This window comes from Condylura cristata, unplaced genomic scaffold (assembly GCF_000260355.1).
Source record: "Condylura cristata isolate star-nosed mole 26May11 unplaced genomic scaffold, ConCri1.0 scaffold00040, whole genome shotgun sequence".
Classification (NCBI taxonomy): domain Eukaryota; kingdom Metazoa; phylum Chordata; class Mammalia; order Eulipotyphla; family Talpidae; genus Condylura; species Condylura cristata.
In genome coordinates this window covers 8,437,358-8,464,527 of record NW_004567141.1, presented here as the reverse complement: position 1 = coordinate 8,464,527, position 27,170 = coordinate 8,437,358, and the positions used below count along the sequence as shown (strand labels likewise).

At 39.4% G+C, this 27,170-nt stretch overlaps 1 protein-coding gene across 1 annotated transcript in view; it reads left to right on the top strand.

Annotated features, from left to right (window-relative positions):
• The first annotated feature begins 1,049 nt into the window (after nucleotides 1-1,049).
• CANX (calnexin) overlaps nucleotides 1,050-27,170 on the top strand; it is a 35,174-nt gene continuing 9,053 nt past the window's right edge. The window contains exons 1-10 of the mRNA XM_004693882.2: nucleotides 1,050-1,214; nucleotides 15,801-15,977; nucleotides 16,273-16,346; nucleotides 16,799-16,857; nucleotides 18,013-18,154; nucleotides 18,605-18,686; nucleotides 19,154-19,346; nucleotides 21,667-21,856; nucleotides 25,333-25,446; nucleotides 25,723-25,879. Of these exons, the coding sequence (XP_004693939.1) occupies nucleotides 15,804-15,977; nucleotides 16,273-16,346; nucleotides 16,799-16,857; nucleotides 18,013-18,154; nucleotides 18,605-18,686; nucleotides 19,154-19,346; nucleotides 21,667-21,856; nucleotides 25,333-25,446; nucleotides 25,723-25,879 (1,185 nt within the window). The 5' untranslated portion in view covers nucleotides 1,050-1,214; nucleotides 15,801-15,803. The remainder of the gene's footprint in view (nucleotides 1,215-15,800; nucleotides 15,978-16,272; nucleotides 16,347-16,798; nucleotides 16,858-18,012; nucleotides 18,155-18,604; nucleotides 18,687-19,153; nucleotides 19,347-21,666; nucleotides 21,857-25,332; nucleotides 25,447-25,722; nucleotides 25,880-27,170) is intronic.

The following is a 27,170-nucleotide window of genomic DNA, read 5'->3' as shown; positions in this document are numbered from 1 at the left end:
TGATAATAATTCTGTAAAAAGGAAAACAAAATTCTCTTATACAAATTTTGGGGGCTGAGTGTTGAAGAATACTGAACTCATGCAAACACCAATCCTTGACTCCTCCTTCCAAAGACAAGAGGCAGCAGAGTGACACTGATTCTAATTTTTGCAGCCTAGGATTCAACCTTGCGTTAGCCAAATAAATGGATGACAGAACAGGACCTAGAAAGATCTAAAATAAAACACCGTGGACCACTTTCATTTTCTTATTTGTCAACATATTGAAAACTGCTAAAAATAGGTAATGAAATTTGTGGTGTGTTTTAAGTCTTTCCATTATACACTATTTTTTTCTCCCTCAATCCCTTCTATTTCTTACTTTAGGAAACATGGGGAATTAAAAGTTGAAATAGCCTCGGTTTATAGTACTTTATGTGGGGCAAGGCAGTGGCCTTCTCCTGAGCTCAGAGCGATGACTCTGCAGCGACAGTGGCGCCTGGTTCCAACGAGATGCAGTAGATGCCAGGCCCCGACTGGGTTCCGGTTGCGCCCCGTCGGAGTCCAGCGTTCAGTACTGAGGAAATGGCTTGTCCTGGTGGAACACTGGGTCTCCCACCCTTTCTGCCAGAGGTTATCTGCCCCCTCCATGAAGGGCACGGGATACCCTTTAACAGCTTTCGGTTCAAGAACGCGGCGGTGGAAGGGCGGCGGAAGGGAAGAGACGGGTACAGAACCATAGAGCTGCGTTGAAAGGCCGGGCAGCTAGCCCACTAAGTCACCGGGGCAACACGGCGCGAATGCGCGCCGAGCGGGCCCCGCCCCAGAGCGCGCACGCCCACGGGCCACCGCGGACGGCCCACTCCTCTTCTGCCCAATCAACATCCACTTCCTGCCTCACTCTTAGCCAATCCTCACAGTCCACGAAGAATAGCCCTAGGGGGCGTATGGGAAGGTACGCAGAGCGATGGCTCCATTAACCAAGCGAATCTCGCAGCTTACGTGTGGGGGCGGGACTTGACGGTGGCTGCAGCTACTCAGGAGCGAGGGGCGGACGTAGGGCTGGGCTTAGTGCAGTGGGGTTTGCTCGCGCGGCGGTAGCTGAAGCCGAGGCCTCTTGCTTCTGCGGCACGTGACGGTCGGGACGCCTCTGGCGCTGTCTCCACTGCAGCGCGGGGCAGGTGTGCGGGCGGGAGAAGGCGCGGGAGCCGCCGGCGGTTCCCGAGAGGCTTGAGGTGAGACCGGGGGCCTACGCCTGTCCTCGGGCCTGTGAAGACTCCGGGGGGCCTGGGTGTGCGGCACCGCGGCCGAGGGGCCGGGCGTGGCCTACACTGAAGGGTCGTGCTGGGTTTCGAGGGCTCAGGCTTTCGCTCTGACTGAGGGGCGAGGCCTGAACTCGGCTAAGTCCATTTCGGGATAAGGCCCAGGCCTTTCCGTGGGGGTCGGGAGGCGTGGCAGGTGCCCTAGAGCGTCCCTTGACCTCTGGGAAAGCGAACGTCTTCCGATGGCATTGCTTCTAGGGCTTTCTTAAACTATTAAGTAGCTGCCTGGTAGGCGACGAGGAGGGCTGGAGTAACCGCTGATCGTCTGAAGTGGGATCGAGCGCATTCGGTGCTCCTGGTAAGGGGGAAATGTGACTGCGAGATAATATTTAGGACTAATGTTACCGGTTCAGTATTTGAAAATAAGATCGCAGAGTGGACACTGTACCACCGTGAAGAATGAGGAGAATGTGCTCGAACACGGCGGTGGTTGAAAAACTTAAGTTTTAACATTTACACCTGTTTCAGGGTTGAGTAATCCAGTCACAAATTCATTATAGGCAGGAAAGCACCCAAAATCTCAGTATAGACAGGCCGTTTTATAGTGGAAGAAGCTGAGGCCTAGAGGTATGAAATGACTGGCCCAAGGTCATGAGATTGGTTTTAGGATCACGTCGGGATAAGTTGAGGGCTAGGCAGTTTTGGTAGTGCAGCATAGCGGTTAAGGTAAAGACCTTGGTTCAGGTTCTGAAACTACCGTTTGTTGCTATATGAACTTGGGCAATTTACTTAGGCTTGTGGCCCATTCTGCGCTAATGATGGATTACTTGATGAAGTTGTTAGAATTAAATTAAGGTTTTCATAAAATAGGACAGGGAACTCAGACACAATCTATCTGCTTGATCAGTAAGAACGCAGTAAGTTATTATATTATGCTGTTGGTCTAATACACTGAATCTTATTCTTTAAAGTCAGTTAGTACTTTTTCCCAGGACCTGAAACCACATTTATGGCAGTGGGAGGAAGAATCTACACCTAGTGGATTTATTGCTGGACGTGATAGAAGTGAGTGCTGGTTGAGGGAAGTTAAACTGAGCTGAATATTAAAAGCTTGGGAGGACAAAGGTGAACCACGGTTAGGTCTCTTTACTTCCAATCTCGGAAATAGAACATTTTTGCTTATTTTTAAGTTTTCTTTTTTAAAGGGAGAAATTGTATTGATCTTTAAAATCTTCCTTTTTCCTGGGGTGCTTGAGGGTCATGAATAGAATCACTGCCAAGTGTTGTACATTTGCTATAATTATACTTTGAACAGAGGTAAAGAACTCTGTGTGGGAGTTCTCTTTTGCACCAGCCAGGGTGCACAAGCAGCAGAGTAACTAAATCATGAGGAGGTTAGAGTGAGCTGGGTTATTGGACTGAATATAACACAAAATTTCTAAACTATCTGAAGATAGGTGTCAAGTCCCTCCCACCGAATTATCTTGACTTAACACTTAAAACTATGTGTTATCTTAGAAGGACCACCAGCAGTCAACTTCTTGTCAGGAGTCCTTGCTGCAGTTCTGGCAGTCATGCTATTGCATCCATTTAGTTACAGAGTTCATTGTGCCCTGCTAGATAGCTTAAGGGGATGAAATGACAGTTGCTAAGCATAAGTGCAGGCTCTGGAAAGTTGAATTCTGGGCCCAGGATTGTAACTAGTTAATATCTTTAAGCAGCAAATGAGAATTCTCCTGGGTACCTAGCCACAGTAGGGTATATTACCCATCTAAAGGCAAGTGGTTGGAACAAATTGTGAATATGTACTTTGAAAAGTGTTAGCAATCCATAACAACTCATAGGAAAAATAAAAAGTTCCGGAACATAGATGTAACCTATAAAGCTTCCTGTAGAACTTTGTAGTTAAAGTGCCCTGTTAACAGCAACAAATGTATTAATACTTTTAAATTAAGTTTAACTGTGACCTGTGAAAACCATATGAAGAATTTGCTTTTAAAAGAATTTCTATATGTTGTCTTCTTTACATCTTAGACCAATTTAGTTTAGATAGCAAAAAGGGAAGTGCTATGAAAATAGGTTCTAGTGTTCCTGTCAATGAAAAACAAAAGTTAAAACTAAAGGCAGTGTAGATTTATTTTTTAGTGGATTGAACATTTACAATAAAAACCTTAGACCTTTTTATAATCTCCCAAATGCTTTTATTTTTTGACTAGGTGCATGTATATGTACTCAAATCAGATGATACAAAAAGCAGTAAAAAAGGCATGTCATTGACTGGCATCAAAATCCTTTTAAGTGGTTTCTTTCCAATTTAAGACTTAACTTATTTATTTTCAGTTTTTTTTTAGAACTATTAAAACTCAAATGGTAGCACTGGGGAATGCCTAATAGTAGAAATCATTGCTAATTTGAGCACATACAATAAATCATGCACTGTTATAAGCACTTTACATGCATTTTGTTTATACACTAGGAAAGCCTACATGTTTTTAATTCTGATTTTTAAAAAAAAATTTTTAAAGATTTTTTTTTTAAGATTTATTTATGCTTACAGAACTGGGGTACAAGCCAGAGGTGCAGGGGAGGTGAGAGGATTTGCCAGAGGCAGAGCTGGGGGCAGAACAGGCAGACAGATAAAGTACACTGCTGAGGGGAGCAGTGGGCAGGCCAAGAGAGGTTTGCCACACATGTGGATCACCTCCAGGGCGGGGGATCTACTCCCAGCTAGACTCGGGTACTGTAACATCTGCGCCAGCTTGCAGTGCTGTATCCTAACCCATTAGGGAGGGCCCTAATTCTGATTTTAAAGATTAAGAAACTGAGATCCTGAGGTTTGTACATCCCCATTATGCCAAGTTATTAAATAGCTGATGAGGGATTGTGACTTTCTGAAAACTGCTTATAATATCTGTCCAACTGTGACCTTAGATGGATTCTGTAACATCTCAGCCTTAGTTTCCTAGTGTGTCAAATGGGGACCCTCCTGGGGTTCTTGTGAATACTGAATTAGCAACCTGTGGTATCAAATCCTCACACTTAATATTTGAAAAGGACAATAACAGGATTGCCTACATGAAAGACAGACTCATTTTGTATTATACTCTGCCTTTTTCCTTGTAATTTTCCATGTATTTAAAGAAATTAAAAGTTGATGCCCTCCCTGCTGGTGCAGTGGGTTGAAGTGCAACACTATGAAGCTATCTACAGCCACTGCAGCATGAGTTAGATCCCTGATCAGGGAAGTGTTCCACATGGCACAGCAGACCTCTCCTGTCCCACTTGCTGCTCCCCTGAGCAGTGTATTTCAGTCACTCCGCCTGTTCTGTTCCCCCCTGTCTTTGGTGAATCCTGTCGCCAAGACCAGAGCCAGATAGCTTCACTGGTGGGCTTACTCCCGGTTCTTCACAAACTTTTCCAGAAAATAAAAGAGGACTATAACTTCCCAACTCATTCTATGAAGCCAGTACCCTCAAATCAAAACTAGACAAACACTTAAAAGAAAACCAGTGCTTCATATGAAAAATAGATGCAAAAATAGACAACCTGAAAATATAAAACCTTTAAAATAGTTTCAATCTCCACTTACCTTAAAAATCTTTTTTCTGCACGGATACTGTTGAGGATAAATTTTTGCCTTTTAGAGATGGTAAATTTAGTATTTCTTTAGTGTCTGCTCAAGCCTAAAGTTGTGCTAAATAGTTACCTGGGTTTACTAGAATTCAATGTAGAATGGGTCTGCCTTTCTTAATAGAGACTTTTGTATTTATTTGACGTCACATACATTATTAAATACATATTTTTCAATATGAAACTGTCTTAGAATGTGCCTAGAAACAGGAGTGTCATTAACCAAAAATTTAGGAGAATTAAAAAGAAAAGTAGTTGGTGACAGAGCTGAGAAAAATCACAGGTAAACATGGATTTTTCCATACCCACACACTAAAATTATATTCATCATTGCAAGGAAGAGTTGGAGAGATCATACAATTTAGTGGGACAGAAGTTTTACTTGTTGGTTAAAATCATTCATCTTTGTTCAAGTATGTTAGAAGAATGGGCATGTATATTAGACCTTTGGATCCATTATGAGAATTATTTTCACTGTGGTTGTATTAGTTGTATATCAAAGAACAAACCATTTGCATATACATAGAAAGTACTAGGGTCTGATAGACGTTGTATTATCTTTTAATATTTTCACAACAAACCTTTGAACCAGTAAGTGCTGAAACCCACATATCTACAAAACGGGAAAACACATGGAAGTTCAATAAGCTAAGACCCTAGAGAATATCCGGAGAGCTTGGACCCAGTTTCTCGATCTTGACAGATTAGCCCACCTGTGCAGCCTTGTGTATGAGGAATTGGTTTTCTATGTCACCAGTTTTAAAATAGGAAACTTTCACATCTAGAATTCAAGATAATTCACTTTCTCAAAGTAGTAAATTGAAATAGTAAAAGTGAATAGATTGTCTGCATTTGAAGATTACCTCTCATCTGAAGATTTCAAGACCTGAACATTTTGCTTTGTTTTTGGGAGTAAACACTTTGTGAGGCAAGCCAAAAATGACTTATTATAAATGATCGGGTGTTGGGTTCCTTTTCCTGACCTTGTTTACATTTGTTCGGGTAATCCCAAATTCTCTGACCCTGGATATAGGCAAATAGTTACATTTGACATTTGACGACTTAAACAAGATCCTTTGTTTAAATAGAAGGAAAGTTAGACTGTGTCGTCAAGTTCAAATTTTATTCTAACTTATATTTCCAAATCCCTCATAGTCTTGTACTTTAGAGGATCAGCTCACTTTTTTTTCTTTTGCATGTTACTTTATTAGCAAACAGAAATGTTAAGCATATATAATAATGATAGTAATTCTCCAGCATTTGCAGGAAATTCATAGAGGATCAAATTATTTTAAAGTTGGTTTCTAGGCGTCTTTGATTAAGCCAGAAAAATCATTTGCATTGATACAGTAATAAATTTTAAAAAGCTAGTTTTGAAGTAACACAGATTTGCCAGAAGTTGCTATATAGTAGTATACAGAGGCCCTTTGAAGCTACCTATTAGGCAGCTTCTCCCAGTGATTGCATTTTATCTAACCATATTACAGTAGCAAGTCTAGAAAGTTGGAGTTGGTCCGATCTATAGACCTTATTCAGATTTCACTAGGTTTAGCGTGCTTGTATGTATATGATGCTATCCAATATATATCTGCAATTCATTTTTGAAGTTTTTCCTTTTTTATAGAGGAAAAATGCTAGTATGAACATAAAGTAGTACTAACAAACATGTATTTTTTTTGCAAGTTGGATAAGCAAGATAGGTTATACGTTTATTTTGATGCTGACTCTTCCCTCCCCACCCTAACCAAGTTTAAAAAAACATTCTGGGGCCCTCTCTGGTGGCACAGTGGGTTAAAGAACAGCACTAAGAAGCTAAAGCCACTTCCGCATGAATTCGATCCCTGCCCTGGACCCACCTGGTACAGCAGACCTCTACTGACTGCCCACTGCTCCCCTCAGCAGTGTTCATCACAGTTGGCCTGTTCTGCTCCTCACTATGTCTCTGGTGAAGCCTTTCCACTCCTGCACCTCTGGCCTGTTCCCGGGTTCTGTATGCATAAATAAATAAGTCTTTAAAAAAAAAAATTCAGACCTTTTCTTGTAGAGCAAATACTGCAGCATTTTGATTAACTCTGAACATACTGGCCATTAGACACATTGTTACAAGGTCACCTTTTTGTCTTTTAAATGCTTGATTATCTTCTTGGCCTTATACAGAATGCTGTCAGTAAACATTCACTTAGTGCCTAGTGTACCAGACTCTACAGTAGGCATCAGAAATGCTTTTTGTCTTTTAACCTTTTAATAACAGAAGATTACCCTAGTCCATGCTTGTGGCTGCCAGGAAGTAGTCTTGAACTCTGCCAATAACTTTTATTAAAAACCCAGTTGTGAGTGTCATTGAGGAATATGGAATCTATTTTCTCTAAAACCCTAGTATTGTCAGTTTTTTTTGTTTTTAAAGGTTTATTTTACTTACTGGGGCCTGTGGCAAAGGTGTGTGTGTGTGGGGGGGGTGAGAGGATTCACCAGAGACAGAGTGGGGAGCAGAACAGACAGGTTGACTGAAACACACTGCTGAGGGGAGCAATGGGTGGGTCAGGAAAGGTCTGCCATACCACGTGGGTCACCTCCCTGGCCGCGGATCGAACTTGTGCTACAGTGGCTGTGGCAGCGTCACAGTGCTGTTGTTTAACTTTTGTACCACCAGGGAGGGCCTGCTTTTGGTTTTTAATTGTTAGTTTTTCTAGAGGTCCATGCCTGCAGTAGTTTGTAAACTTGCCAAGACAAGATCCTAAAAAGGTCCACTGTAAGCACTGAGAAGACTAGTTATAAGGTATACATTGACCCTACATTTGCAGCCTAGTTTAGAGAAAATTCTGCTGTAAAGTTTAAGGCAACAGGGTCCTCTCTGGTGGCACAGCAGGTTAAAATGCATTACTGCCAAGCTGGCCAAGCAGGCATGGATGCGAGTTACATCCCCTGCCCTGGAGGTGATCCACATGGCCTGGCAGACCTCTCTGGTGTTGCCTGTTGCTCCCCTCAGCAGTTTACTTCATTGATTTGCCTGTTCTGCTCCCTACTCTGACTATAGTGAATCCTCTCACTGTCCCTGCACCTCTGACCTGTACTGCAGTTCTGTATGCATAAATAAATAAATCTTAATTTTAAAAGGGTTTAAGGCAACAGTGATAAATATTATGAGATGCAGGCAGGAGGGGCAAGAAGGAGAAAGTGACTTCTAAAACTATATAAAATGAAGTGTTCCAAGAAAGTAATGATGGCTTTCACGCAGAAAACAAAAGTATGGGGGAAACTACTATAAGGACATTCAGGAATTTGAAGTAGCTGCAGTGAATTATGAAGCAAAAAGCATTTTAGGAAATGTGGTAAGTAGTTGTTTAGCTCAAGAAAGTGTTACTTGGCCCTATAGATAGGCAATAGTTTATTATTCACTTTTATTCCTCAGCTATTCAAATCTAAGGACCATTTGGTCTGTGGCTTGAGGTGGTAGGGGGAATGCTTTTTTTTAAAGAATTTTTGTTTTCTTGGTGAGCTACTTGTTACTTTCTATTGATAACCTTAGAAACAGTAGGTGAGTACAAAAAACTATGCTCCCTTTTTAGAATTCTGTAACTGTTAAGCCAAATGAAACTTTTCTACCAAGAGGGTAAAACTGAAATCCTAGGTATTTAAATACATGAAATCATTTTGTGTCTTTAAGACAAACCAGTATGGAATTAAGTAGGATGTAGTAGTGGAACATCCTTTTTTAACAGTTTAAATTTATAGAAAAAATATGAAGATAGTATAGAGGTTTCCCATTTTACAAATATTCCCAATTATTCACAGCTTGTTTTTGTATAAATGTTTATTACAATTAATGAACCAATGTTAATGCTTAATTATCAGCCAATACTATATTTAGCTCAGGTTTCCTTTATTTTTACTCACTGTCATTTTTCTGCTATAGTGCTCTACATTATACTTAGTCATCATGTCTCCTTAGGCCCTTCTTGACTGTGACTTTTTACAATTGTTTTTGTTGTCCTTGGTGTTTTTTGAAGACTAGTGGTGAGGTTATTTTGTAGACTGCCCTTCTATTGGATGTTTGATGTTTTCCTCATGATTAGACTAGGGATGTGGATTTTTGGGAGGAAGACCACAGAGGTTAAAGTACTGTTTTCATTACATGGTGTTATCACTGTTGAACTTGACCTGGATCAGCCCAGCTGAGTATTTGTCAGGTTTCTTTACTGTAAATTTCCTTGTTTTCTCGTCACATAATTTCCTCTTGGAAAGAGGTCACTATATGCAACCCAAATATAAGGAGTGGGGAGTTAATGTTCCATGTTCTTGGAGGTAAAATATCTACATGGATTACTTAGAATATTTCTGCTTGTCTATCAATTTATTTAATCATAGCCATATTAGTATAGGTTAATTTATGGGTACTTATTTTATTCTCTGGGATATAATGCAGTACCACTTAGTTTCTTGCTCATATTATATCAATTTTTGGCTATTCAGAGCTTTCTTGTTTTTGCCATAGCCCCTGCTATTGTGGTTTCTGGCACTACAGAATGCTCTAGGAATGTCTTATATATATATTTCCTGCCCCAATCCTAAGATCAGCCATTTCTTTAAGGAGTCCAGTTTCCTTTGTGAGCGGTATTAGAAGCTAAGATCGTGGTACGAGGTGTATTTCTTACTACTGGGTATAGTTTTTTCCTAGGTCTCTCAGCTGACACTGCAAAGAAAGAATGTGTGTATGCTAACTGTTACAAACAGATCTGTAAAAAACAGATCTGTAAACTTTACTATGTGTAACTTTATATATTAAATTAAACGTAAGTTCATACCAATATCTCCAACTCTTATTAACGTGGATTATTTTACCTTTTTTTTTTTCATATTTATGCATACAGAACTGGGGTCCAAGCCGGAAGGGCAGGGGCGTCGAGAGGATTCACCAGAGACAGAGTGGGGAGCAGAACAGGCAGATCTATTGAAATACACTGTTGAGGGGGGAGCAGTGATGAGAAAGGAGAGGTCTGCTGTGCCCTTGGGTCAGCTTTCTGGCTGGGGATTGAACTCATGCAGCAGTGGCCAGTGATAACTTGACAGCACTGAGACTTTTAACCCCACTGTGCCACTAGGGAGGCCCAGAAACTGCAACTTTCAATGAAATACAAATAATGAAACCAAATTTATCACATAGCCTAATTGATTTACATAAGAGTTTAAAGTTCTATTGCGTATTTCTGGTCACAAAACATCAATAAGCTTCTAAATAAATTTCTAAAACACTTAGAATATCAGCTAATCATTTGTAACCGTTCATTGTTCCAATTCAGGGTCACAAGTGGTAGGACCCAGTTCTGCACAGGACACTGTTCTATCTAAGGGCACACACATCCACACACAGACAATTTAGATTTGATAGTGCACCTCACCTGTACATTTTTGGGATCTGTGTGAAGATAACTTGCACAGACATGGAAAGAATGCAAATGGGTACCCCCAGTTTTCCCCCCACTCAACTTTATCATGAAATGACTTTGTTCAGAGACTGTGTGTATAGCAGTATTAGACTATCAGCACAGTATATGTATACACGTAGTATACATATCAGTATATGTATAGCAGTATCAGTATATCAGCAATCTGCACATCCGTGTTAAACAACTGAAATCGAAAAGTTCTGTTCTACCTTGTTTTTGAAGTTATTTAAGTGGTGATGATGATAATCATCTTTTGCCTTTCTTTGACTTTGTTTCATATATTTGTAAGACAGATTATTTTGTCACAATTTGCCTGTTGTCCTTGGATCACTTCACCTAAATGAAGTTTAAAATTTTTTGTACATTCAGATTCACTGTTGTGCTACAAAGTTTTATATTGTCATATATCCATAGTTAAAGCATCATGTAAAATAGTTCCACTTCCTAAAAACACTTTTGGCCTTGACTGTTTAACCTGACAGTCTTTACCCAAACCTCTGGCTACTGATTTTTGTATTATATTTTAGTTTTGGCTTTTGCAGAATGTGTAATTGGAATTATACAGTGTGTAGCGTTTTCAGACAGGCTTCTTCTACTTACCATTGTGGAGTTAAGATTTAATCCAAATCTTGTGATTAGAGTGTTTATTTTTTTAATTGCTGAGCAATATTTCATTATATGGATGGATGTTTATTCATTAACCTATTGAAAGACATTTTGGTGATTATGGATGAAACTGCTATAAACATTTGCCTGCATTTGTAAGTATCAGCTTTTGGGTAAGTACAAAGAGAACAATTGCCAAGTCGTATGTAATAGGGCTATATTTAACTGTATAAAAAATTGCCAAGCTGTCTTCCAAGTGACTTACTGCATTTTCTCTAGTAGTAAATGAGCATTCCTTTTGCTTCACATCCGTACCACTCTATTATGTATCTTAGCCATTCTGATAGTTATATGGTGGTAGTATTGTTTAATGCTCAGTCACCTAAAGGTAAATGATACTGAGCATCTTTTCATATGTTTATCTGCCATGTGAATATCTCAGGGGAGATAGCTGTTCAGATCTTTTGCATATTTTAAAATTAGGTGGTTTATTTTCTTGTTGAGTTCTTTGTATATTTTTGTACTTCATTAACAGATAATGTGTTTTGCAAGTACTGTCTCCTAGATTTGTCTTTTGATCCTCTTGTTTTGGTGGTTTTATTTGTTTTTTATGTTTAAAAAGGACAGGTTTATTAGGAAGGTTTTTTTGGTTGGTCTTTTATATTTAAAAAGGGCAGGTATATTAGGAAGAGAGTAAGGCACATGCATAGTTACAGGTTGTCAGAACTGCTGTTCCTACATCTTTCACAGTTGATTTTAGTTTCAATTAAGTCCTGTATAACAATTTTTTCCTTTATTGCTTGCTTTTGGTGCTGTGTATAATAAAAATGTATAAACCCATGGTCACCTAATTTCCTTTTGTGCTTGCTTCTGGAAAGCATAATAATGCATTACCCTTTTTATATGCCCAGTCAATAGTTGATACCTTTAGGAAGTGAAATGGAGAGGGGGGCTTTGATTCTTGGTATGTGGATGTCCATTAATGAAACAAAATTGAGATCACATTATATTGTCTTGAATTGTAAGTCTCTGCAGGACTTGGAACATTTAATCTGGTTTAATAGTCGTTCTTGAAACTGTAGAATATAGGCTTATCGATAACAGCATTTTCTTGGGCATATTAGCATATTGTTAGAACAGTTTGTATAAAGCTAGTAGTGGCTGACCAGGCTCATGAGTGTACAGCTGTGAGAATCAGTTTGTTGTGTGTTGGCAATACTGGTTTCTCACAGCCTTAACCTGCAGTGTAGGAGCTACTTCTCTTACCCAAAAAAACATTCTGCAGCTCAGAATGTCAGAGCAATGGTGGTGGGAGAGATGTGCTTTTTCTGAGTTTGCTGGAACCTTCCTGTGTTGTTCTTGATAGGGTCCTGAGCTTTTTGGGTACTGGAAGACTGTTTTACTGGGGCCATTCTCTCCCACTTGGGTGCCCTTTTGCCCTCAGATGCCATCATCCACCAGCCTGGGCTAGATGTCCTATAGTGGCAGCCTGTCTTAACCAAACTTAGCTGAACCCTCATTGCAGGTCTCTCCTTTCAGTACTCTTTCTGACCAGTCTTCCTGGGTCTGTCACACTTCCTCAGCATCCATCTACACAGTAACATTTTGTCTCAGGTAATAGAAATAGAGACTTTGGAGTCTTTGAATTTCACTGATTAGTTTTGACACTGAATAAATCGTTTTAATCTCACTAAGTCATATTTCCTAATGTGTAAAATAAAATTACAGTACTGCCTCACTGGAGGTTTACATGAAGCAGTGTATGTGAAACTTGGAAAACAAAGCACAGATATATTCATGAATGCCAAACTGTGGTTCTCAAAGTGTGACTTCTGAGCCAATAGCCTCAGCATTCCTTGGAACTTACTAGAAAAGTAAATCCTAACATGAGATCCAGCACAGACATGCTGAGTGAGATACCTGTTTTAAAGTCCCCTGTACATTCAAGCTTGAAAGCACTGTTTACCCATAATGATCCTTAAGTGCCCAAGGGAGGGTATTCTTACTAGTTCAGGCTGCCATAACAGTACTAACGGTTGGGTAACTGATACGTTATTGTAATCTGGAGGCTGGAAGTCCAAGAGCAAGGTATTGGCAAGGTTTGTTTCTGGTGAGTTCTGTCCTTGACTTGCAGGGGACCCATTTTCTGGTGATGTCCCAACATGGACTTTCATCTATTGCACTGTCACACCTGATATGTCTTATACAGACAGCAGTTCTGTTAACTAGAACCTGTTTGATTGGACTTCATTTTATCATCATTACTTCCTTGAAGGTCCTGTGTCCAAATATAGTCACTTTTTTAAAAAAGATTTATTTATTCGTACAGAACTGGGGTACAGCTCAGAGATGCGGAGGGTGAGAGGACAGAGTGGGGTACAGAACAGGCTGATTGACGAAGTACACTGCTGAGGGGAGCAGCGGGCTGGTCAGGAGAGGTCTGCCTCGCCATGCCATGTGGATCACCTTGGGGACAGGCAGAAATCGAACACATGCAGAAGTGGTTTAAGCTTCTTTGTGTTCTGCTTTAACCCGCTGCGCCACCAGGGAGGGCCCCAAATATAGTCACTTTTTCAGTTAGGACTTCAACATAAGAATTTTAGGGGAGCACAGTTCACTCCATAACAACAATATATCATCAAATTAAAAATTGGACCAAAAAATCAGTCCTACTGATTTTTTTTTTAAAGGTAAGTAGTTAACCCAATAGACCAAACTCCCTGTTTCCTTTAGCAACAGTATTGTAGTTCTAATACCAATACTTAGTCCTAGTTAGTCCATTTGTCTTGTGCTTTGCTTAATTATTACTAGTCTTTGTTTGTTCTTTTTAGAATTTATAGTTGTAACTACATCTTGTTTTAGACTAATTTGATTTTGTAGTTTATCCCTTGGAATTCCAGCTACCATTTATAGCATTGTTTCTGTGAGAGAACTTGAGAGTTGTTTAGAGTTGATTTAAATAAGTGTTACATCATCAGTGTTTAGTTTTAAAGAATCTTTCATAGCTGTCAAAGAAAGCAATATTGCTATGCTGTTTTACTTTTTTTTTCCACAATAGAAATCTTTACCATGAATAAATGAAATATTACTGGTATTGAGTATATGAGAAACCATATCAAACTAGTATCAGTCCTAGGAAAGATTATGATTTTATTTAGCATTTTGGGGGGCAGTTTTGTAACTTTATTTTGATAATCAGTGGCTAAATCTCACCCACATTGTAGATTCTTGAAAGTTATGACAAGTACATAAGACTTACTTGTTGAATCTTCATTCTTATTATGTTTCCTGGCCAACTGCATGTGGATATCATGTGGAAAGTTCCTTATTCCTTTGACTCAGGGAGCTTTGTTGAGCCTGGTGTTGGTGCACACACCTGGAGTGCCCATTTCCATCACTGTACATTTCTAGATCTCTTTTAGGGCTCAAGAGGTGTATTACCTGAAGCTCACAACCTGGGTGTGTTTGTGAATGTTAACGGTGCATTTTCTAACTCTAGCCACCATTCTTTGTGGAAGCCATTCTGCCCAGAGTGAAAGGAAGGAGTACTTACTTTCATTTTCTCACTATCTAAGATGGATTAAGGAATCCAATTGTTACAGGGCAGGGAGAGAGGCACCACTGAACCCCCAAACCTGTCTGCTCTAAATAGGTTCTGCCACCTGCTGCTCAAGACCAGACATAAGAGCTTTAATGGAAAGGACTTTTAATACAATGTGTGCAATACAGAAAAAACAGTTTCTAAATCAGACACCTTAAGTTACCCATCTCCTTGTGGGTAAACATTGATCCAACAGAGATTGGCCCAAAGTAAGGCCTGAAAGCCTGCAACAGGCCTAAAACCTGCCACCGGCCTAAAGCACAGGTAGGGACCCATATAGAAAAGTGTTGGACATGACAAGTCTGGAGGAAAAGAGCAAAATCAAAATTAATATAAACGCTGCCATAATGAATCTCCCTACGAGTCTCTCAGACCACATCTGTTTCAACCAGCACAGGGCCAAGAAACAAACACAGTTTCTTCACATGTCTCTCTCTGCTCCATGTGGCTTCCTCAGGTCACCTTCTGGCTCTCCATCCTGCTTCCTTCTTCAGATACCTTCTCTTTTCTGCTCAGCTCCACCCTCCTGGGTGGGGCAGAGAACCTGGAACTTCCCTTTTCCTGGAACCACCCTGTTAAAGTAATAGGTCCTTCAAAACTTAGAGACCCATTCTCAGTTTGGGTTGTGCAGTGAGGGAAGAGCTGGAATGATGGGAGTGGGGAAGGGAGATTCAATGGAGCAGGGTGATGATTATGGGTGGATGGAATATTGAAGGGGGTGCTGCACCTAAGGGAAACAGTGACTATACAAAGGTGAACAACAAAATGTAAGAAAGTTTAAAAAAAAGGAAGGTCCTTCATTTAATATTTTTGTTGAGTCTTAAAACATCAGTTTGAAATTATATATACATACAATGATCTCTGAACAGTAGCAGCAATCTATAAAGTTTTCAATGTGAGCTTCTCTGTTATTTTATTGCAACGTATAGGTCAATACTCATTGTAAATACATGAGGACATTTTGTTCATTGTAAAGTTCTTTACAAATTTAAGAGGTTAGTTTGAAATTATATTTGAATACTTTTGATCTGTCTGGCCTCCTATAAAGGAGACAACTGTGTGTTCAAGTTTTACTTGGAAATTTTCTTGAAATTGAATATTTTTCTTGATTTTAGGAAAGCCTCTTAATCTCTCTGGACACTACCTGATAAATAGAAATAGTGACAGTAAAGTTCCTTTAAGTCTGATTAAAGCCCCTGAATTTTTAAGTCTGAGGGGTTAGTGGCTTACAAAATTTTCAGGAGGAGGCAATACATTTAACTTGCTTTACTCTTGTAGATCATGGAAGGGAAATGGTTGCTGTGTATGTTACTAGTCCTGGGAACGACTATCATTCAGGCTCATGATGGACATGAAGATGATGTGATTGATATTGAGGATGCCCTTGATGATGTCATTGAAGAGGTAGAAGACTCAAAGTCAAAACCAGATATCAGCACTCCTCCATCTCCCAAGGTTTGAAATTTAGTCTTTGAATCTCTTTCTTTTATCGTAGACATAGTTAAATGATAAAGGTACACTTGGATTGTTTGTAAAAGGAAAGCAAAGTTGTCTTAAATGCTTATCTCTCTGGTAGCTTTTACTATATCTTTCCATAGATAAGTTGTATGAATTGAGTGTCAACCGTGAAGTATTTATAATTTTTTAAACTATTTATTTATTTACTTAGTTTTATAATTCACAGCAAATCAAGACAATCTTAAGAAAGGAGTGTTGCTGAAAACATTAATTCATTTAATATTTAACACAGGTTACCTATAAAGCTCCAGTTCCAACAGGGGAAGTGTATTTTGTTGATTCCTTTGATAGAGGAACTCTATCAGGGTAAGTGTTTTTTCCTGGGGGAAAAATATCTTAGAGACAAACATGTAAATAAGAGTAGTGAGTTCCTTTTGGGGTAACATTTTCTTTATGTCTAAATAACTACTTTATATTTCTAATATCCATGCCTGGTTAGGAAGATTCTAAGTTTTGAACATATTTTTCTTACTTCCATAATTCTGCCATCTTCACCCTATATTTTGTTCTTTGAAAAGAAAATTTTCCTCTTGAATCTTAAAAACAAAGTGGAATTATTGCATGGCTTTGGTATTTTTCTTACAGGTTTATGAATTGAGTATAGTATATTATCTCTATTTGGTAGAAGATTTAAAAGTTGAAAGTAGAGAGATAAAGTAGGTTAAGGAGAGCAGGGTAGATCCTGCTTCTGTTAATATTTACGTTGTTTTCATAGGCCGTATATCTGAGTCTTAACTTGGGGATTTGTCTTATTACAGGTGGATTTTATCCAAAGCCAAGAAGGATGATACTGATGATGAAATTGCTAAATATGATGGTGAGCATTCCATTTCATTTAGTTATAATAGCAGATTGAGGCTTGATGATATGTTTGTATGGTATCTCTTTAAGGCTTGTTTAAAAGGAGTATATACATTTTAAGATATTTTCTTGGAAATTTTGCTACAAGGTTAGACTTGTTTAGGTTTTTAATACCAAAAAACTGAAAGATAATTTGTCATGTAATGTTCTATGTTGGAAATGGAAAGTCTTTTCTAGACACTGGTAAAAGGAATGTCAAATTTATTAATATTAGTAAGCCAATTTATAGGTAAATGGAATACATGAAAATTTTTTTTTACGATTTGCTTATTTATGTATACAAAACTGAGGTACAGGCCAAGGGCTGTGAGAGGATTCACCAGAGATGCAATGCAGAGCAGAAAGATGAAGTACTCTGCTGCTAGGAGCAGCAGGTGAGACAGGAGAGGTGTGCTTCCCCATGTGGGTCTGGCCGCGGATCAAATTTGTGCTGAAGCAGCTGCGGCTAGCTTTGTAGTGTTAAGCTTTAACCTGTTGCACCACCAGGGAGAGCCTAGAATACATGAAAACTTTATAGTTGTAATGAACTCATACTGTTAAGGGGAAGGATGTCCTAAAAGAACTCTGCAGAGTTTGGTGGACTCCACCCCTACTCCAGCTTTCTGGATTTCACCCCTTATTCCAGTGATTGGAAAACTACAACTCCCAGCAGCACCAACAAGAGAACTGTGAGGACCTAAGGGCAGAGCTAAGCAGGCGTTCTGAGACTTTGGGGGATAAATAGTGAGCAGTTTTCCAGCTGACACTCTGGAGAGGTAACAGTTCTCTCTGGAGCAAATGCTCAGACGAGTGTGACAGGTGTGAGACAGGTGTGACGGGTACTACCAGTGTTAGTTTGGGACTAGAGCTCCAAGTTAGCTACTTTGTATCCCTCTCTCTCTTCCCTGGGTTGTTTCCTTTTCCTTTCCCCCCATTTTGTAAATAAACCCATTACCCTTTCTGTGCCTGCAGAAAATTGCGTTCTGAAGCGGTGTGTGAGGCCCCACAGACAGGCAGCCCAAGTCCACTCTGGGCTGCCCTGTAACCTGTAACAATATAACTTGTTTTCTTTGTTACTGTTTAAAAGCTCTTCAAAAGTGTAGTTGAAGAGTGAAACTTTTTGTTGTTGCAGGAAAATGGGAGGTAGATGAAATGAAGGAAACAAAACTTCCAGGAGATAAAGGACTTGTGTTGATGTCTCGGGCCAAGCATCATGCCATCTCTGCTAAATTGAACAAACCCTTTCTGTTTGATACCAAGCCTCTCATTGTTCAGTAAGTGGAATGTTGGCTTTATGGAAGCTTTCTAGGGAGAATGAGCTCAGATGTATTATAAAGCTGTTACTCTTTGTGAAAATATTATGATAATCATTGCTTTAATGGGATATTTGGGTATAATGATACATTCTATACTCAATACTTTTTTTCCTGTCAAATAAATTATTATGCAACAAAGTGGCATGTGAACTTTGGGGGAGGAGGAGGTTCTACAGAAAGTATTTACTGGGAATCTGTGTGTAGGTTTTATTTTATTTACATATTTATATTTGAGAGGTTGGGTAGTCATTCCAAAGCAATAGAGGATAAAGTATTTTGTAAGATTCCATCTTACAGCAAGTACCTTGTTGTAATAAAGCATATGGTCAAGAGTGCAAATGAGAAATAAATTAAGAAATTTGATCTTTCAAATGCCATATGGTTTTTTGTTTCTCCCTTGGAAATTAGGTATGAGGTTAATTTCCAAAATGGAATAGAATGTGGTGGTGCCTATGTGAAACTGCTTTCTAAAACCTCAGAGCTCAACCTGGTAGGTGCTTTCTATTTTTTTATATGGTCACCCACATTCACCCTTTAAAAATCTTAAGAGAAAGGGAATTTTTTAAGACCTGTGAAGATAGTCCTCTTTTCTCACTATTGGGTAATTTGGGACAATTAGGGACATTGACTTGATATTTCTGTGTTTTTTATTTGAAATATGTATTTCAGAGCTATTTTGTCTGATTTCTGCTCTGTGAAACCTTTAGTTCTAGTAAACTACTTGTCTTTATTTTGTGAAATGACTTATCTAGATATGCATAACCTTTTTTTTTAAACATTTTCATGTAAAATTTCCTGGCAGTTACTGGTCATTCTCTCATAAACCTCGTAAATGAAGTTTTCCTCATTTATGTGTCACACTAAGTTATTTGCAATTTGAGGAATTACACAATTTTAAAAGGTTGCTTTTGAACACTTGACTGAATAACTTAAAATAATCCATTTTTGTTTCTGAAGGATCAGTTCCATGACAAGACTCCTTATACAATTATGTTTGGCCCAGATAAATGTGGAGAGGACTATAAATTGCACTTCATCTTCCGACACCAAAATCCCAAAACAGGTGTATATGAAGAAAAACATGCAAAGAGGCCAGATGCAGATCTGAAGACCTATTTTACAGATAAGAAAACACATCTATATACATTAAGTAAGCAAAACTCCATTAATTTGGGGGGGCTTATGACGCTATATGCATCATTCATTCAGTTAAAATTTTGCACATCTGGAGAAGTCCTACACCTGCAAATAGAGTCAGTATTGGCTTAGTAGCTTAGTGGTGAAATGAACTTAAATTTCTCCATTAAAAATTCTCCATAGAGGGCCCTCTCTGGTGGCGCAGTGGGTTAAAGCACAGCACAAAGAAGCTTAGGCCACTTACGCATGAGTTCGATCCCCGCCTGCCCCGGAGGAGATCCACATGGCGAGGCAGACCTCTCCTGACCTTCCCGCTGCTCCCCTCAGCATGTACTTTGTCGATCTGCCTCTTCTGTACCCCACTCTGTCTCTGGTGAATCCTCTCATCCTCTGCATCTCTGGCCTGTACCCCAGTTCTGTACTAATAGATAAATAAATCTTTTAAAAAAAAATTCTCCATAGATTAAATTATAACTGAGGTTTGAGATCACTATAAGAAAAATCTTTTATGTCTCATAAAGAACTTCTTTAGTGATCTCTCGCCTTTCTCCCTTCTATTTATTGTATTTATTGTCTTATTGATAAAATGCTAAATAATAGGATATGCAACCGAAACATGTACTGTTTTTTCAAACTTTAATTGAACTTTGTTTGGATGCTCTAACAGCTGGGCAAATTGCATTGAATCATTTTAACATTGGAATGGGTTTTTTTCAGTGAAATTTGTCCTACTGGTTTGAGATCATAAAGACATGCCCCATTTTCCTTTATAGTAAAAGTATTATACAGTATACAAGTTCAGAAGATAGAAACCTATAAACAGACATTTAAAATAATCTGAAATGTCAGCATTGTGATAGTTGCCATGTATTGGTAAATACATGAATATATAAACATAATTTTGTATTTAACTGTTAAGTGGACTATATTTCAGTTCATCTTCTTAATATCCTGAATAGTGTGTATCACTGATAACATTGCCGAGGGCAACAGGCTAGTATTCTGTTACATATCATATTATTCTGGGTGTTCTGTGGATCTGTCAGTTGCCTTATAGACTGAAGGTATGAGATTAGGTTTTTAATGTAAATCAATGATGAGATATCCTTTATGGATTTAAAACTTGTTTTAATTTTTTTTTTAAAGGTTTATTTATTCATACAGAGCTGGGGTACAAGCTAGAGGTTCAGGGGCAGTGAGAGGGTTCACCAGAGGTAGAGTGGGGAAATTGACAAAGTATACTGCTGAAGGGAGCAGTGGGCAGGACAGGAGAGGTCTGCTGCACCATGTGGGTCAGTCACCTCGGGGCTGGGGGATTGAACTTGAACTGAAGCGGCTGCGGCCAGCTTGCAGTGCTGCGTCCTAACATGTTGCGCCGCCAGGGAGGGCCCTTTTTTTCATTTTTTTTTTTTTAAAGATTTATTTATGTATACAGAACTGGAGTACAGGCTAGAGGTGCAGGGGCGATGAGAGGATTCACCAGAGACAGAGTGGGGAGCAGAATAGGCTGACTGACAAAGTACACTGCTGAGGGGGGCAGGGGGCAGCGGGCAGGTCAGGAGAGGTCTGCCACACCATGTGGGTCAGCTCCAGGGCTGGGGAGCAAACTGGTGCTGAAGTGGCTTTAGCTCCTTAGTGCTGCGTTTACCCACTGTGCCACCAGGAAGGACCCTTGTTTTCATTCTTAGTGACACTTCAGAAAAAAACAGTCACAGGTTGACATGGTTTAACAAACAGATTTGTATAATTTGAATAGTTTTGGTGATTTGCATGTTGACTAGAATATGAGCATTTGTGGTAGATCAATATTATATTAGTTTATGGATTTTTTTAAAAAATTATTTATATATACAGATTGGGGTACAGGCCAGAGGGACAGGGGCGGTTAGAGGCTTCACCAGAGTCAGAGTTGGGAGCAGAGCAGGCAGACTGACGAAATAACTGCTGAGGGGAGAAGTGGGCGAAAAGGATGATATAGGAGAGGTCTGCTTTACCATGTGGGTCTCCTCTGGGGCAGGGATAGCACTTGGCGCTAGAGCAGCTGCAGCTAGCTTTCAGTACTGTGTCCTAACCCATTGTGCTACCAGGGAGGCCAGTTTATGGATCTTTGTTTTTTTTGCCTGAGTTCCTAAAAACCTGAAGAACTTGTGATTTACAGATTAGGTAATGAAAATTAGCTTCTTAAGGCCCCAACACCATATTCTTACTAATACGTTAGGTGTTAAACTTTCTATTAGAAATTAGAAATTGTGATCTTTTGTGTTGTGGCAAAGAGAACTTAGGGATGGGAGGCAAATTAACTTTTCTTAATTGCATTTGAATGTTTTTTTCAGTCTTAAATCCAGATAATAGTTTTGAAATATTAGTGGACCAATCTGTTGTGAACAGTGGAAATTTGCTGAATGACATGACTCCTCCAGTAAATCCTTCACGTGAAATTGAGGACCCTGAAGACCAGAAGCCAGAGGATTGGGATGAGAGACCAAAAATACCAGATCCAGATGCTGTGAAACCAGATGACTGGTAAGTCTTGGGGAATAGTTTTTCAGTTAAAGGAGCATTTCATATATTACATGTGACTTGAACAACTGAATGTTGGTGGAGATGTGATTTCAGTAATCTGTGATGCAGTGTAAAGGTAGGGAATGTTGTAGATGAGTATAGCTAAAAGGTGGCCATAATGATCATCCGAAGGCCTTGTGCTATTTTATAAGCTATAGAAATCTAAAATTGATGATAATAAGTTTGTAGCAGACCTCCCTTGGCCTTATCTTTCCAGAGTTTTTAATTTTTTTTATTTTTTTTATTTTATAACAGTTTATTTTACATCATTTTGTACATTTTTTTTCCCATCTCAACTGTAATCCCCGCGGGTTTCCCATCACCATGTCACCTGTGTGCCATCATCACCAAATCCTGTGCACTTCCGTCCCCCCCCCCCCCGTTTTTGATCCCATTCCCTGCTCCACCAGAGTTTTTAATTTTTTAAGATTAATTTGTGCATACAAGAGCTGGGTTGCAGGCCAGAGACACAGGGGTGAGAGGATTCACCAGAGACAAACTTGGGAGCAGAACAGACAGATGGACTGAAATAAACTACAGAGGGGAGCAGAGGGCTGCAGTGCCATGTGGGTCATTTCCCTTGCCGGGAAGGGAACTCATGCTGCAGTTTCTGTGGAGATCTTCATAGTGCTGCATCTTAACTACTTATGTCACCAGGGAAAGCCCTCCAAAGTTTTATGAATTTACATTTAAAGCTGGAATCCTGAAATTTTAAATTCCAGTGAAAAATAACTATTACTTATAATTAACTCATTAATTATAATTAAATAATATTTAGGCCATATCTGCTCTCTGTTGGGCAATGAACTATATAAAGCCACAGGACACCAACTGCCTACGTAGAGCGCCAAGTTCAGTTATGAGATAGGTAAATTAAGTTGGCATGCTTACGTTGTATAATTAGGTGGTGTTACCTGGTGATCAGCATAGCACATTAAATTGAAACTTGAAAGGACAACAATTACCTAAGTGATAAACGAGGGAAATGGTATTCTTGGTTAAAGAAGATATTGTGTACAAAAGTAGATGAGCAAAAGTGAACTTGACCTCTGTGGCATTAATTGAAGCTAGATGGCTTTTTATGCAGGATACAAATTGTAGAGTGATGAGTCTGTGGCGATGGTGATGTTTGAACTTTAGTGCAGTGAATTTCAGAAATGTCAGAAAGTGAATAAAGAGAAATGATATAATACTATTGTTTCTTTTTTAATAAAGTGTTCTCGAAAATTAGCAGTTAAATTCTAGTTGATGCTTTCCTTCTGTTAAAGTTTTTAAGGTATGGAGTCCTCTCTGGTGGTGCATTTGGTTAAACACAGCACTATGAAGCTGTCACAGTCACCTCAGCACAAGTTTAATCCCTGGCAAGGGGGGGTGACCCATATGGTGTGGCAGACCTCTCCTGTCTGACCCACTGCTCCCCTCAGCAGTGTGTTTCAGTTAATCTGATTGATCTGCTCTGCACTCTATGTCTCGGGTGAATCCTCTCACACTGTGCCACACCCTCCCCCTCTGGCCTATTCCCCAGTTTTCTTTGTATAAGTAAATAAAACTTTAATGGTATATAGGTTGCACTAGTGTAATGGTAATTTATTTCTGTATTTGGTAAACTCAGCATGGCTCAAGTTGTATTCTTCAGCTAGCTGTTTATTTGGGATGGGAGGAGTGTGAATGTTCAGCATAAAAGGGTCGGTTGAATGTGATGCAAGTTTGAGTTATCACACACTTAATTTAAAATTAGCATAATTCAAAACCAAACATAATCCTGACCAAGGAGAAATAAATGTATATTTACCAACTAAAGTGGCACTCTTTTACAGCAACTATATAAAACTTAAAATTAGATTTTTTAAAAATTTTTTCAAATATTTACACATAAAAGAACTAGGGTACAGGGGGTTGAGAGGATTCACCAGAGACAGAGACCAGAGACAGAGTGGGATGCAGAGCAAGTGGATCTCCTGAGGGCAGCAGTGGCAGTGAAATAGGACAGGTCTGCTGCATCATGTGGGTCAGCTCCCTGGCCAGGGATCAAACTCATGCCATATTGTCTGGTTATTGTCAGCTTGATAGTGCTGAGACTTTAACCCCTGTACTATTGGGGAGGCCCCCAAAATTAGGTACTTCTTAACAAATTCTTAGTTTTGGAGTATCTGTTTCACCTGTAATTCGCATACTAAAAATGCACACCTTTAAAATGTTCAATTCAGTGGTTTAGTATATAAACTATTTTGAAATCACCACTATCTCCTTCGAGAGCATTTTACCACCCAAATATACACACTCCTTAAGCAGTTAATTCCTTATTTCTCCTTTTCTGCTAGCCCCTGGCAACCCCTTACTTTCTGTCTGTATCTGGACATACAATAATAATTACATGTGACCCTTTGAGTGTGACTTCTGTCACTTAGCATCTTTTGAGGCCTTACATGTTGATAGATGTCTCTGTACTTTATTCCTTTTGTGAGTAATATTCCCTTGTATATTTTATTTATCCCTTCCTTGGTTGATTGATATTTAGATAGTTTTCCCCTGTTGGCTATCTTTATAAATATTGTTGCTGTGAACATCTATATGTAGATATTAGGTGAATATGTATTTTCATTTCTCTAAGATCTATATTGCAGAGTGGAATTGCTGTTCTGTGATAATTACGGTAACATTTTAACTTTTTTAAAGATACTTTCTGTATTCCAGAATGATTGCACCACTTACTGTCCCACAGCAGTGTTTCAGGGTTTCATTTTCTCCATATTCTTGCCAGCATTGTTTTTGTCAGTCATTTTTGTTTGCCATCCTATGTGTATGTGAAGTCATTTTGTGATTTTGATTTGCATTTTGCTGATGATTAATGATGCTGAACATCTTTCCTTATGCTTATTTGTCATTTGTGTATCTTTGGAGAAATGTTCTTTCAGATTCTTTGCCAGTGTTAAAATAGGGCTTGTCATTTTATTAGAGCCATAGAGTTCTTTATATATGATAGATAACTAGTACCTTAGTAGATAACCTGATTTAGGAATTTTTTTTAATGAAAAATTACTTTAAATTTTAGATTAAGGCCCTCCAAGGTGGCGCAGTGGGTTAAAGCACAGCACTGAAAAGCTAAAGCCACTTAAGCATGAGTTCAGTCCCCGCTCAGTAGGTGACCCCATGGCGCAGTAGACCTCTCCTGACCCGCCCGCTGCTCCCCTTGGCAGTGTACTTCGTTCATCTGCCTGTTCTGCTCCCCATTCTGTCTCTGGTGAATCCTCTCGCCGCCACTGCACCTCTGGCCTGTACCCAGTCTGTATGCATAAATAAATAAGTCTTAGAAGAAAAAATAATTTTTAGATTAAGCAAGTCCTAGATATTTTTTAGGTTGTACTTTCACAAAATGAGAACACGTTAGGTGTCTCTGGTTAATATTGTCACAACTAATTTTTCCTTATGTATTTAAGGGATGAAGATGCCCCTGCTAAGATTCCAGATGAAGAGGCCACAAAGCCTGAAGGCTGGTTAGACGATGAGCCTGAATATGTACCTGATCCAGATGCAGAGAAACCTGAAGATTGGTAAGCACCTTAGTCGACTTTTAAAATTATCTGCTCTTTTTTTGAAGAAAGAATTAAGCACAGTGCCCAAACAGCTCAACGGATTTAATTATATTTTTGTTTTTCACTTTGTTTAATGCATTTGTCATGAAAAATCCTGGTTACTGGAAATGCAGAAACAAAATGATGCTCTATAGTATGACACTGAAAGCATTCCTGCATGATTTCAGGCTTACCCTGGGTTGGTCCTTATAGTACATTGTAGAGCTTATTTATAATTTGTTCATATCTCCACAGGGATGAAGATATGGATGGCGAATGGGAGGCTCCTCAGATTGCCAACCCTAAATGTGATTCGGTCCCAGGGTGTGGTGTGTGGCAGCGACCTATGATTGACAATCCCAGTTACAAGGGCAAATGGAAGCCACCCATGATTGACAATCCCAATTACCAGGTTTGTGTCTTTAATTGATTGAATTACTTTGTTAATTTGTTGCTTGTAGTGAAGCTATCATGTCGATCCGTGTACTCATACTGCTGAATTAAAAACAGTAAATTTCATAAATGGAAAGTTTCATTGCTTAAATGTTGGAAAGATAAATCTAGAAACTGGAAAGAGCTTTGATAATTGCTTTATAATTTTCCTTTTAAAACAAAAAGGAGGGCTCTACCTGGTAGCACAACGGGTTCTGGAAATGCAGAAACAAAATGATGCTCTATAAAAAGGAGGGCTCTACCTGGTAGCAGAATGGGTTAAAGGACAGTACTATGAAGCTAGCCACAGCCGCTTCAGAACAAGTTTGATTCCTGGCCAGGGAGTTGACCCACATGGTGTGGCACACCTCTCCTGACCCATCTGCCGCTCCCCTCAGCAGTGTACTTGTCATTCTGCTTGTTCTGCTCCCCACTATGTCTCTGGTGAATCCTCTCACCACCCCTGCACCTCTGGCTATATCCCAGCTCTGTATGCATAAATAAATCTTAAAAAAAGAAAAGAAAATGCAGGTACTCTGCTACTGTTTGGTGGGGTACTTTAGTCATAGAATTCTTATTAGCAATCTGTGTAATTGGTGGATAGAAACATTTGAAGGGAGATGGTCCTTCCCTCCCACCCCCACCAAATAGTTCCTTGACCTCAGTTTCAAACTACAAAAAGACTGAGGCGCAAATGAGGTGATTAGAATTAAGATAGTAATGTTCCAGGTTTAAGGTTTCTATGATGATGTAGCCACACAGATATTTAGTCTTTCTTCTAATGCTGTCCTAGTTACATTCAAAATTGCAACTTACTTGTCTCATCTAATATGTATAAATCTGTGTGTGCATATACACAGACTTTTGTTTTTGTTTTTTTAATGATTTATTTAGGCGTACAAAACTGGGGTATAGGCAAGAGAGGATTCACCAGAGATAAAGTGAGGAGCAGAACAGGCAGACTGATGAAGTACAGTGCTGAGGGCAGCAATGGGTAGGCCGGAAAGTCCTGACAAGACATGTGGAACACCTTCCTGGGCGGGGCTCAAACTCGTGCTCGTGCTGAAGTAGCTGGGGCTAGCTTCATAGTGCTGCACTTTAATTCACTGTGCCACTGGGGAGGGCCTACTTTCCTCTTTGTTTTTTTTTTTAAAGATTTATTTATTTATGCATACAGAGCTGGGGTACAGGCCAGAGGCTCGGGGCGGTGAGAGGCTTCACCAGAGACAGAGTGGGGAGCAGAACAGGCAGATGGACGAAGTACACTGCTG